General features: G+C 44.0%; 1 protein-coding gene across 1 annotated transcript in view; it reads right to left on the reverse strand.

The window, feature by feature from the left end:
• Nucleotides 1-13,241, reverse strand: part of si:dkey-34e4.1 (carboxyl-terminal PDZ ligand of neuronal nitric oxide synthase protein) — a 66,915-nt gene extending 53,674 nt beyond the window's left edge. The window contains exons 1-2 of the mRNA XM_036528200.1: nucleotides 12,670-13,241; nucleotides 10,054-10,125 (exon numbers count right to left, since the gene is read on the reverse strand). Of these exons, the coding sequence (XP_036384093.1) occupies nucleotides 10,054-10,125; nucleotides 12,670-12,774 (177 nt within the window). The 5' untranslated portion in view covers nucleotides 12,775-13,241. The remainder of the gene's footprint in view (nucleotides 1-10,053; nucleotides 10,126-12,669) is intronic.
• Nucleotides 13,242-13,812: the final 571 nt, after the last annotated feature.

Genomic DNA, 13,812 nt, shown 5'->3' on the forward strand with positions numbered 1-13,812 from the left:
TCCTGTGTCTGTTGACCAGTTTCTGACATTGTGTGTCAGGGAACCTGCTTTTTAGAATTGTGGACAGCAACTGAGAGAATTAAACATTCTTGGAAAGTAGCAGAATGTGAGTTCAATGCTATCCAGGTTGTGGCAGTGTTGAGAAACCACTGAACTGAAGTGAACAAGTTGAGGCGGGGAGTGGGAGGGGGATTCTTGGGGTTTGTGGAGGGGGGTTGCAAATTCTACTGCCTCATTTTCCCAGCTGAATGTGACTAATGTTCCTCTTTTGTGTGCACTTGCTTAATTCACCATTGAATTGGAATATTTCAGCACAATTTAAAGGACTAAGAGAAGTGCCCTCCAAAGAATAAACTCCGAGACCGGACACAATGAAGAAAACTTATGAGGCTCTCTGTTCACTTACATCTGTGTCCCCCTGGGGTCTCTGATAGAACGCTGACAATTCAAATGAAAATAAAACAAGGATGTAAACGTAATTAGTGGCGAAGCAGAGACTATACTCCAAACTCCCAGAGAACCTTGCTGACAGGCATCTTTTGAAAGGACCAATTAGGGCTTAGCATATCCCAACTGCAATCTCCCCTAAACAAACAACATTCTTTGGGATACCTCATACTCTAAACTAAAAACCAAGTACAGTATAATCATACCATTCTATGCTGGTACCAATATCATCCAAAAATAAAATTGTTTACATTGTTTGCAGATCTTTGCAGAATTATTGATCTAAAATTTCAGCCTTATACTACATCTTCAATGCTCAAAAACCTCTTATTGTTTCTCTGTGAACCATCGTCTCATGAAAATCCATAATTTTCACAACACTTCAAAAGCTAATTTTCCACAATTAATCACAGAATAGCTAAACAGCATTTCATAACGTGGAACAGGGGAAATGATATTACAAAATGAAATATTGATAGCTGAAAGTCAACACAGGTCCCTGCAAAGTGTTTGCAATGCTGAGTGCTTGTTCATGCTGGCGGTTAAGGAGAACCCTATTCACTGTAGCCGACTCACTCCTGCATGCCCAGTCATTTTAGTACGCAACCTGGTAAAGAAAAACGAAACTAGCAGCTTGTTTATACAAACACCACTGGCTCTCTCCACGCGTCTCTGAAGCTGATAGGAAAGATGGCTCAGCCGGACTCTTTCTGAAGCATAGGACTCTTGAGACTGTGAGGCACCACACTGCCGAGAACAAATCAATGCCAAGGACACAGAGGAGAGTTTTGGGTGAAAGGGGTTCGTTGTCACCCATCACATGACCTGGTCAGTAATGAAGACCTACGAGGAAGAGCATTGGTATAGTGGTGCTGAATGGAGTGTGAGGAGGGAATGCAGGATGGAAGCAGAACAGCTGGGCAGGTCTGCATCCCCCCTTCTCCTCAGAAGATACCCTGCTGCCCACCTACTCGAGAGGTCCTGCACGCCTAGAAGTGCCGTAGGGCCATGGTGTAGGACACATGTGAGTGACATCATTAGGCCCCTTCCATCAGAGGGTAAAGAGAGGTAACCAATATAGCACCTCAAACATTGTATGTCTTTTGTTTTTGTAAGGAAAAAGGCTAGTAAAAAACAAAGCCTTCAGCACTTACCACTAATGACAACATCTTTTCCCTGTTCATCTATGAAGACGACACTTTTCTACAGAGGTTTTGACACAAGGTTGCAAGCTACCTAGTAAGCTATGTAGGTACTGAAGTATTTATAAACAGCCCATCTCACAAAGTTAATTATTATTCATTTTAATGACGCATTCATCATTTTCATTCACTTTATTATCTTAACAGTACAATGTCATGTACAATGTCAGTACCATGACATTCACTCCCTCTTCATCTAAAATGGCCACACAAAAAAGGCCCAGTCACCCTGCCTATTTATCTGTTATTGTAAATGTGTTCATCTGTTTATCTGGTTATTCATGTGAAATGCAGTTTTGTGACCCAGCATAATGTTTTGTGAACTTCCAGCTTAATTCACACTCAAATAAACAAGCACATTATATACAGTATATGTAGTAGTGGCTTCCACTGCAACAGTTTCTGTTTCAGCAGCTATTTGACACAGAGTGCATGCCCCTATAATCAGAGCAGGCTTCAGTGTGCTACTAACAGATTATTCAATCAAGGCATCTAGAAACAAAATAAAAATACAGGACAATGGGACTTAATCCTCCTAGTGTGACCAACTTCCATAACTGACAGTAGGCAGAGCAGCGCTGGGGACCTGCTGGGCTGACAGTGATTGTATGACTCTGTATCGAGGCCGTGATGCTCCATCTGCTTCTGGGTTGATTAAAACAATGAACCCTTTCATGCCCCACCAGGGATCACTGACCCCCCACCCCCCAAACACACCACCCCTCCCCCTGACCAGTGAAGCTCTCAAATTTTCTTAGCAATTTGTTCCACATTAACCAAGTCACTTAGAAGCCTCCTGAGACTGCGTGAAGTGAGCCTGGAAGTGCAGGGGGTTGAGAGGTCTTCTGTCCATGCAGGCAGGCAATCTTAACCACACGATAACAGGTAGATAACCTTGGGGGTTGGGGGATAATGTGAGGGCACCCCCCCGCCTTCTTCCCCTTCAGCCTCCGTGGCAGCATTTGGGGGACAGGACAGCCCACCCCCCCTTCCCTCCCCCTGCAAGTAACACACAGCACCACAAAAGGTTTGTGTTTATTACTGTGATTATCTGCGCGATTATCATCGTTAAGCAGCCCTGCATGCTTCTGCAGGGGGACAGGCTTGAGACTGCAAAACGCCAGGCCATGGCCACATTCCAGACTGGCGGCTCTAAAGCCTGGTAACACACGACCAGGATAATAACGGACAAGCTGCTTTTTTATGGTAATCGCCCTGAGAAATGTTTGGAGAGATAAGAGGAAAGAGAGTGAGCAAGAGAGAGAGTGAGAGAGAGAGAGAACAGAGAAAGGTAGAAAGATAAATTGGCTTTGAGTTCCCTCTTGAAGTTGAACTGTTTCACAGGTTGGGGGGGGGGAGTTAAGCTGCATCACTGTTTTCATTTGTCCAGCTCGTTAAAGCAATGATGTATGTTCACCTTGCACAACTTTCCCATTACGGCCAGCGAACGCCTCGCTAAACTGCGGCCAGTGCTGCCAGATCTGGTCCTTTGGCGAGCCGCTGAGGCCTGAGAGCCAAAGTGATATCTGAGCAGGTCCATTTGCTGAGCTGCAGTGCAGGTGTAGGGGGACAGCTGCTCTCTGCTCTCCAGGGCGTCTCAGAGTCCCCAGACGCACGCTCATCACAGCCTGCAAAAAGAGCTGCGTCACGGCACGAAAAAACTGCCTTTAATCTCCCTGACTTGTTTGAGGGAAAGAGGATTTCATGCTGGCGAAATGAAGTTGCTCCTGTATCTCCCCCTAACCCCCAACCCCCCCCCCCCCCGCCCCAAAGCCCGCTCCGGGATTGTAAAGCTTTGGGATGCACGCATAATTTCAAGCGATGAGTTGGAGCCAATGTCTGGAGAGTGGTCCAGGCAGGAAAGACTCAATGCACAGTGCACTTTTTTCAAGGTCACTCTGGATGGCCATGTTACCTTGGCACGGGGCAATTTCAGAACGGCAGCCAGAAGACCGCCTCCTGTTTGTTTGGGCAATAATGGCCGTCTCCTTCAGCACCCCATATCTGTCGGTGCAGGCAGCGTTGTGAAGTAGGCGGTATGGCAGGAGGGCAGGCTGGTCCTGCTCCCGCATCACACTCACCGCTCAGAGAAAGCATGACTGGTGTGGAAGGAGTTAACGGTGGGGGGGGGGTTTACGGCTGCCCGTCCTGACAGAAATGCAGAGTGGAGGCTTGAAATCGCATTAAGGTTATTAAAATTGACAGAGGCGGCCAAATTTCCCATGTAAATCTGGTTCTCAGAGAGCCTGCGAGGTGAAACAGGGAAGCCGGACAGAGAGGGGATGGGACTGATAGATGGATGCACGAATGCACACACGCACACACAGTCGCTCGCACGCACGCCCGTCCTGGGGTCCACTCCTACCAGCTAGATCTCTGCTCCCTGCTCCACATCCAGGCTTTTGTAATCAAAACTCATTTGCAGATTTCAGAGGCAATTACCATGCGGATTGTGCCTGCTACAGAGGAGCGATGAAGCATCTCCTTCCTCATCAAAGCATCTCCACTGCTTTTGTGCCACTTCTCACAGTGAATGGAAAATTAAGCTAAAAAACACATGCACGCACAATGCAATGAACAGCAGCAGCTGAAAAGCTCTACAGGACACGACAGAGGCTCTCTCAAGCCACAAGAAATGTATTTTTGTTGCCGAGGGCTTAAATTCAGGCAGATCACAAGCCTACCTCCGCCACTCTGGCTGGGCTACCCGTGTTATCTTCCCTGTGAGGCAACCCACCCAGCCAATCAAATGACTGCGTTCACAGCCCGCTTCTCTTTGATGCCGTCATGATGCTTCCTTTTCATTTTTTCCAGTTCTTTTCGCTGACTTAATCCTGGTAGAAGAGGTCTGAAGAAAATCACATTAGCTTTCCAGGGCATGACTTACATCAGTTTATTCTTTAATCATATTAATATTCCAGCCATAGTTTTGTTTTGGTGCAGCACTCAGAAGAAACGATGAAAACAACAACAACAAAAAAAACCCTGCTAACTCATTGCATATTCAAGTCCACTGCTGAGTTCAGAATGAAGCTATGGAGAGATCGATATTCTTTTAGAAGGAAATTGATTACCTTTGATTTGGCAGAGAGTGCAACTCAGCGCAGTGACACCAGGTTCAGATCCAAAACATTCTAATTTCGCTCTGCTAGCCTTGCAAACAGTCAACTCCATTGGGGGATATTAACAGCACTGAAATCGTGGAAGATGAGCAGACTGAAACACTATCACGCTGTGCTTTATACAGTTTATATGAGCTGTAAAGCATGATATACCAATTAAAGAGGAGAAAAATGTAGTAGCAGACTGTTCATCATGTCACTAATGTCTCACCTACACCCAGATGACAACTCTTTTTCAGCGCTTTTGTTATGCACTGATGAAATGGTAGTAAATTTGCTGGCAAAATAATGGGCCCTTTATGTACTAACAAACACTTCAGATTGCTCAGTCGCTTCAAGGAAGAAGGAACAATAGCAGCAGAGAGTGACATCTCCTCAGCAGCCACTCTGACCTTCCCTGGGGAATCAAGCACGTACCAATCAAGCACATACACAGAAACCAGGTAAAGATAACATATCAATTATTAACAGATAAGTACATATTAATGCATATTTGCCTATTCATTATTAAGAGAAAGCCAGGACCATTTGTCATGGGAATGCAGCGTGTCCTACATAATGACGTTATAAGCTTGTGAAGCCAGAGGAAGGCACTGCAGCAGAGATCCAGCAGAGACATGAATCTGAGAAAGCAGCATGCAAACCCAGCTAACAAATTCCCCATGTTGGCTCTGCAATGCACTAGCTCCTGTTGAGATCGAAGTACAGCAATGATCCAACGTGAACCACAGATTCACTCAGTCCCAGGACATGCCTGAATCTCACTCAATTGGCCTTCAGATAGAGTAACAAATTTAATCAGGTGTTACTCTTTTCTTGGTTACTCATACAGCATGTTGCTCGTTTACTATGACTTCATAGCTCATAGTGTTTCATGTGACATTAAGTAGTGAAAAGCTTGCTTGGGCTGTGCTTGAAAGCGCCTTGGGGTTAGCGTGAATGCAGGCCCCGAGTCAGAGAATGGGAGGGAGCAAGCCGGGGAGGAGAGGGGATGGCATATCTGCACATGAGTTAACACTTGTAAGTTCACTTCAGTGGGCTGCCAGTGAGACTGGCAGCCCTGGGACCATCCTAGCATAACTGGAAGGGAAATTCAATGGCTGCAGAGAGCGGGCCATTGGTGGGAGGTGCTGGGTAACTGACTGGACTGGCACCAATCAAGGGAAGGGATGCAGTGCACATTTTTCACTCTTTCTTTTTCAGGAGCATGCTACGCTTGGGCCGTTCGTGTTTTGCAAACCAGTTCACAGCAATTTTCAGGTCCTTTACCATGAACCTTGAGGGCATAAATTCTCCCTCTTACTCCCTCTCTCTCTCTCTGTTGTCTCCTTCTCACTCTCTTAAAGACACACACACCCATGCATGCACACCTATGTGTACACATGCATGTATGCACACAAACACACATGCAACTACACACACATGCACATACACGGGAGGAAAAATCATTCTTGATTCTGAAGCTCATTGTTCATCATTTGTATCCATACTGAATCCTGGGCAGTTGCCTCACTGCTACTGTCCCAAATCGGTTAAGGACCACTGCCAGCATGACCATTCCAAGACGACACACACAGCATCCCCAAATACATTCAGAGCCACCCCCCACCCCCATCCTATAACCAATCATCTCTTAAGTATCAGTACAGACCAGTAACAGCAGCCCACAAGCACCCGCAACAAGCAGAAATGCAGGAAGATGCAAGTGATCTCACACATACAGACGCCATCTGGTGTTTCCAGAACTCTTTACCACACCTTCCTGCATTTTGTTAATTGCAAAAAAATGCAGAGACATACTCATTAACAAAACAATTACAGTTTTTCTACATCTGTCAAACCATAAAAGGAGGGAGAAGGTCATTTATCAACGATGAAGCCAACTAACTCCTGCTGCTGCTGCTGCTAACTTGCTACAGCTAATACGTTCTAAAATAATTATGACACAGCTTTCAAAACAGGTGCAAGAGAAGGTGCTAGTAAATGTAGGCAACTACACCATTTTCCCCAGTAAAACAGGTACACATCTACTCAGTATTCCCAGATATGATTCACACACTGGCTCTCAAATTAACAGGATGCCATTATGCAAACTATAAAAATTTGTATGCACATTTCCTGTATTTCCATCTGATCGCATGACTGTGTGAAACTACACATGTGAGCTTTGTAACCCCTAGATACTGTATACCACACAGTCTCACAGTCTGAGAGAATGTGCGGCTCTGTAGCACTGACAGTGCCACTCAAACTAAGGAATTTCTCTCTCACACACTCACACACGCACACATGCACATGCACATTGCTGTTCTAAAGACCTAGTTTTCCAGGACCAATTTAGCAAACCAAAAATATCTTTTTCCCCATTACTTCTCTAGAGAGCTCATTTGACATACTCTACAGAGAAGCTAGATGAAGCCATTCTTACACAGAACTTTGTTGCTATCATTGGTTCAGAATAACACACTAACCCACTAAACGAGGAGCAGAAATCAACAACAGAGCTTTCCCTGACAGCATGTCTTCCTCAGGCTAGCCTCTCTCCAGAACTGAATGGAAAAGTCATCAACATGGGTTTGCAAGGAGCAGAAGTAGACAGCGCCTCCATATGCTGGACCCTGCCAGTGGCCTTGGAACCATTACAGCAGTGACCCTTAAACTTCACCAGCAGCAAACTGGGAAAAGTGGATGGTAGGGATACAGTTCTGCCATGGCTAGACAGCCTCAGCACCACTGAGGAAAGGCACACCAGAAGGGTCTTCCACAGCAGCGGCAGTGGCCAGGGCAGAGGGGTGGAAGGAAGGCCAGAAGCCTTAAACAGTGAACGGGTTTAATAAAGAGAATGGCTCTACGTCACCAAGTACAAACAGCACTATACTTCTGTGCTGCTTGTGGTCTCTCTCTGAGAAGCCATGAGAACTGTGTGAGGTTGTGTTCAAATACAACCAAATTAGATCATTTCAGAACATGAACAAAACAGTTCACCTTATAGGTTACAGATCTCACAGACGATAAAGCTTCTGACAGTTCTGAGGTGGTTAAATTAGTTCACCAATTGTAAAATTACAGTGCTTGGCTGGGAGGTTTTGTTTTCAATCTTCTTTATATTTAAGACAGGGCAGATACCATTGTGTTAAACAATGATGTTTTCTGAAGAAGACAGTCTGAATGACTGAAAAGACACAGGTCTGGGCACAAAGCAGTGCAAATTATCTTTTAAACAATCTGTGCAATTGTGCTGAGCTTTCCTAAATGATTTCTACTAGTTGAAACTGCTACAGCCCTACATAAGAGATCCCACAGAATGTGTGGATGAGGGCCACCAAACAAATGCGAAGAGAAACAAACACAGAACATTTATTAAGCCTGGTGGCGTTCTTCATATCTAGGTTAAGGGCCGCCTTGAGCAAATCAAACTACAAAAGTACGCTCCACTGTATCAGGACTAACACACAATCCGAGGTAGTCCAGAGGAACCTGTCAAATCAACATGAGACAGCGCAACAGCTGGTGTTACCTGAAATCATTAGCACTCCTACCTACAGGGCAGCGTTTCCACGGTAAATACATTAGAATTAATTCCAATCCCACAGTAAGGGATGCCTCGACAGCAAACAGCCTTGTGCTAAAGAGAGATGGGCTTTAACTACAAGCAAATTAGCACTGATTATATGCATCCGTGCAATTACACTGTCAAAATGGCATCATTTATTAACATTCTGCATTGTCCGGCCTGTCATTAGGAAGACAGAGGCTCCACTGTGAATGCCAAAGGGAATTCACACAAGCATAGACACTGAAGCAATTCTTTACTTTCCAGATGGAAATTGGTCTTGGAGGCATAATAACTGTAAATGGGTAAGTAAATGCACAAATGGAGCTGTAGCGTGTAGTGGCGGTTAGCGGGAAAGAGCCTGTAACTGAGAGACTGCACAATCACACTCAGAGCAGGGTGCTGCTGTGGCACCTCTGGGCACAGCACACAACCGGACAGGAGCTGCAGAGAAGAATATGCCAAAACGTACACCTTTACAAATCAGCCCAGTTAAGATGCTTGCTTTCAAGAATGGAAATGCACAACCACCTAGGGTATTGGAGGTGGGCACCTGAACTCTGAACTAAGAACTCTGGCCATCTCATTACGCTTCACCTGCAAGCTCAATCACGCACAGAAAAGCTTTATAATTAAAATCAGTGGTGACCTTCTGGAAGAACTCTGCATCTTAATCAAAAACAGTCACAGGAAGTGGACTACCTGCTCAATGATTGACTGGAGAAGAAAAACTAAAACAAAAAGTGACCTTCACTCTTAATTTCAGATACCACACAGTGCTTTATGGAGCGCTGAGCGGCGGATTCCTGTGCGAAACGAGACCCCCTTTGTTTCGCCAGTGAAAAAGGATGCATCTCTCTCTGGCGGCTGTGGGATTACAGATGCATTGTTCGTTTTGTGTTTTTAATCATGCTGTAATTCGATACTTTAGCACTCTTGTATTTCAACATAAAGGCTCTCATCTTTGCCTCATGGTTCACAATAAACAGTCTGGAAACAGATTAAAAAGGAAATTTGCTAAAGATAGTTGTGCAAAAAAATAGGAGCTTTACTCTTCCCTGTTAATTAGGCACAGCAAAATCCCTGGAACACTGGAATGCAAAGATAACCCAAATGCACAGAGTTTACAGGTTCCTTTCACATTCTTTTTGTTCATGTCTGTGGCTCATGAGCCCCACTTGTTAAAATGTCATGTTCTAGAACACTGTAACACAGTGCAGGTAGAGCCCAGCAGAGGTATGTGGGAGTGCCATGCTGGTCATTCTGCTGGGGGGATGTGTCTCAGGCAGTCATAGAGGAGAATAGGGCTTCTGATGTTCTATTCCCAAAGGTAACTCTTCCCTGAAGGCCACCTCTATAGAGGCATGGGAGCAATTGCGTGCATTCCGTGGCTCACATCCACCACACGCTACATGTTCTCATCCGTCACACAGCACACACCCCCCCATCATAACCTACATATTCATACCCATCACACAGTACATACATATAGAACACAGTACATATTCATATCCATCACACAGTACACATACCCATCACAAACTACATGTTCAAATCCATCTTACCATACACACACACACACACACACACACATACACACACCACACTCTACATGTTCTTATTCATCAAACAGTAGATACATCCATCACACATGACATGTTCATATCTATGACATGGTCCACACATCCAACACACACTTCACACACTCGTACACATCTGAGTCACTTACCCTGATCCTCCTCATTGCCGCCACAATCTCCATTCGGCTGTTGGGCCTCGGCACGTCCAGGCTGCCCACGTACTGCAAACCATCATACACAGTTACACACATCACTACAGCACCAGGGACACTGCAAAGCACAGCATACAGCACAGCAAAATGGCAGCACAGAGCACAGGAGCGTACTGCAAACCATGCAACGCCTTACCAGAGTAAAGCAGTGCAGTAACAAAAGAATCACGCAGCGTAGCATCAGAAAACAGTAGCGTCATAACCTTGAATCATACAGCATGATTATAGCAGTTTCAGTGACAGAGCTTAGAACTAGCTGTGACAAACTCTACCACAGACCACAAAACACAGCAAGGCAAGGTCAGCACAGTACAGCATAACACAGCAACACACAGTACAAACATAAGCACTCAGCCTGTTCACTGCCCTCTTTTCTCTCCATCACTAGGGCCATGTATATCTATACAAGTGAAAGTATTGACATTCAGTATGATGCTGGGGAATGCTATGAAACAGGAATGAAATGACTTCAGCAATAAATTTCAAACTCTCTTTTGTTTCAGGCTGAAATTGTTCCTCACAATAGTATGCGCTGTTACATATCTGAATGGGCACACAAGTAAGTACGTCCCATATTAATAAGTTGGAACACACAATGATTCAGCACCCCGAGCTGCCATGTTTGATTGTGAGAAATGTCCCTCACGCTGCATCAGAACAGCAGCTGGGGCAGCTGCGCATGTTTTAGCCACCCTCTGACGTGTCATGGCTAATTCTGAATGCATTAAGAGCAATAGAGGAGGATACATTACAACACCGATAACGGAGATAAGAAGTCTACATTCCATTACTCTGAGGAGGGGGAGCTGAGAGAAAAAGCTGAAAATTAGCAAAGTCCTGTCAAGTGAGAAAATTCTGTCCAAACTTCTACTACTAGATGTGCTGAGAAGTACTGCATAAAAATTAAACAAAATATTACACAAAATTACAGTCTGTACCATAATTACACAACATAAAAGAGTGACACTAAAGCACAAACATGCTGTATTGCCAGAGAGGGCTTAACAGTCTTAAAATATTTCCAAAGACCATCAATGAAAGCAATCTGAATATTATATTAAAAATGATATAAAGGCATTACACTGTAAATGGGTAGTTTTCCTTTCATATCCTGTAATACACCTTTAGAGAAAAAAAGTCAGTTAAAAGTATTTTACACAACAACTCCATTATGGTGGTATGTGCATAACAATAACATTTTTTAAAACTGGTGCTGCACTCTTACTGTGAACAGGTCACATTCTTCTACACCTCCTGTTACCTGTTACATGATGTTGTCTAGCTGTCAAATGACCATGATCCACACCATGGACACAATGCCTATATAAATTCAGATTAGGACTGACAACTGGACCAAGGTGGGTCAATGCATGAAGACTGATCTGAACTGTATCTGTGACCAAGCCTCTGGGTGCCAGGAGGCTACATTTCATATTCAAACAGCTAATTAACCAATCTACCAATATGAAGGCATATACTACTACACCTTGTAAAATAATATCCAAAATGAATTAAGAAAAAGCCTTTCTGGTAGACATAAAGTGCTCTTTTTGAACTCATTAAATCAACACCCTCTTTTAAAATTTAACGGGACTAAAGCTGCAAACTATACATGCAATTAAAGATAATTAGCCTTAGTTGTGAAACACAGTTCTGCAAATTCAAATTTTTATCAGCTATCGATGACAACAGCAGAGTATGTTATTAAGAAGCATAACAAACATAAGATCCGTGCATGCCCATTTTTAATCCTGAAATAGGTATGTACAAAATTCTTCAAATTCTAAAACAACAAAAATAAAATTAAAGTTTTTCATTTTGTTTACACAGTCTATAAAAGTAACCTCTACTTGAATGAAAAACAGAAAAACGTGTTTTCTTCCTGAAGCCCGCACTTTTCCATGTTTAACAGAGTCAGCTTTCGTTTAAAGTCCTGCTTTCTATGTAGCTGGTTTTCACACGCAAAATAGTGAGCTTTTGCCGGGATATCAGTACCTGTACGGTTTAATATATATTCAAAACTCCTGATTAAATACACATACACCGAGTCCAATAACTTAGAGCAAAATGCGCGAAATTTTCCAACAATACAATGCAAGACATGAGGGACATGTCTTCTGAGACGCTGAATAAAACGGGGACCAATTCGTTTGAAAACATTTCACAAGAGACTGATGAGAAAGGACGACTTAGGGAGAAATGGTCATTTGACAACAAACTTATCACGTCTATAATATGTTAATGTCTTGAAGCCTTATGAGATGACAGAAGCTGTTTCGCGCTAAAACTGTCTTCCTGCGCACCAAACACTATTAGTGAACACCTGTAAAGCCAACCTGTTTGTTTTACCCTAAGTGTAGATACTCCTGTCCTACAGACGTCAAAATGACTACATAATTGACTGAAGTACTCGACATCTTATGGGCACATAACTGGGACAATATGCAAAGCAAAGGAAGTAAGATCAGTGGAGAAAAAAAAACCTGTTGGAGTTCAATAGCTAAACTATTATGATACTCTGACAGGCAGATAATACTGAAATCAAAATGTCACCTTTGCTTGGAAACTGATCCCATGTTGGTATGCTTCCTCGTTGTGTAGAGGAACACGCGAATCCCCAACATCGTCCACCAGGTTGTATCTGTTTCGTACTGGCATTTTCTGAATACCCCCGATCGACGTGCGCCCAGCGCAGCGTGTCACCAGCAAACCGCGAGAAAATTATTTCCAAACAAGAATGTGTTGCCACTGGGTAGCCTTTATTGGCGTCTATCCGATGGAAATAACGTGAAGATGTGAAATCGCTCAAAAGCGTGACAGTCCATTGTTGTCATGCATCCACAAACAGCGCACACAATGTGCAGGAACCCAACCACACGGGATCGATTTAGGCGCCTCTTTCTCTATTATTCCCGATGTAGGAGTCGGTTTTAATTCCCTTGTGTTACACAGACTGCTTTTTGCGGCAAACTCTAAGTTCCACTCTATGTCCTTACGCGGAGCGGTCCTGCCGACCCTGAATGCATGCAGAAACCCATACTCCACTCGCTGGATTTCCAAGAACACTCGAAGCCACCGTGTCGCGTCTAAAGCTGGCGCAGCCCGAATACCCCCAGGTTGGCAGCTCTTCCTTGTGTTTTTGAATGTAAAAAGCGCAGCTCATTAGCGCCGCTCTAGCTTGCCGAGTGCTTCCCGATTGGAGCAAAGTTCCATCACATGACGAAATGCTGGGAAGGACGTCGCTGAGGCGTGTCATTCAGCTAGGGAGCCCTTTTCCCGGCTAACAGGTAATACTAATGGTTTGACCGGACAGATTCCAATTGGCAGTCTAGAGTTGCACTGCGCGGGACTTCTGATGCGTCTAATTCTGGACAACAGTGCAGCGAAATACTCTCAGCGGAGTGTAGATACATAATGTCAGTGACAGTTCCATTTCAGTGGTATCCGAATGCACAGAATGTTAACATAATTACATGAATAAAAATCTGGACATTTTGATCATATAGTTAGTCATACTCGACATCTAGCTGTATCTTTAAGTCCCTATAACCATAGGCATATGTATCCACTTATTTGAGTAATGCTTTTAAGTTCATGTCTGTGAAGTGTGATGGCGGAAGATGTGAAATCATGCATCATTGTCATGTTCACATCAATTACGCTTTATGTAGTCAAGACTAGGCTGTCTAAGCGTAT

Source organism: Megalops cyprinoides, chromosome 5, assembly GCF_013368585.1.
Source record: "Megalops cyprinoides isolate fMegCyp1 chromosome 5, fMegCyp1.pri, whole genome shotgun sequence".
In the NCBI taxonomy this organism is placed as follows: Eukaryota; Metazoa; Chordata; class Actinopteri; order Elopiformes; family Megalopidae; genus Megalops; species Megalops cyprinoides.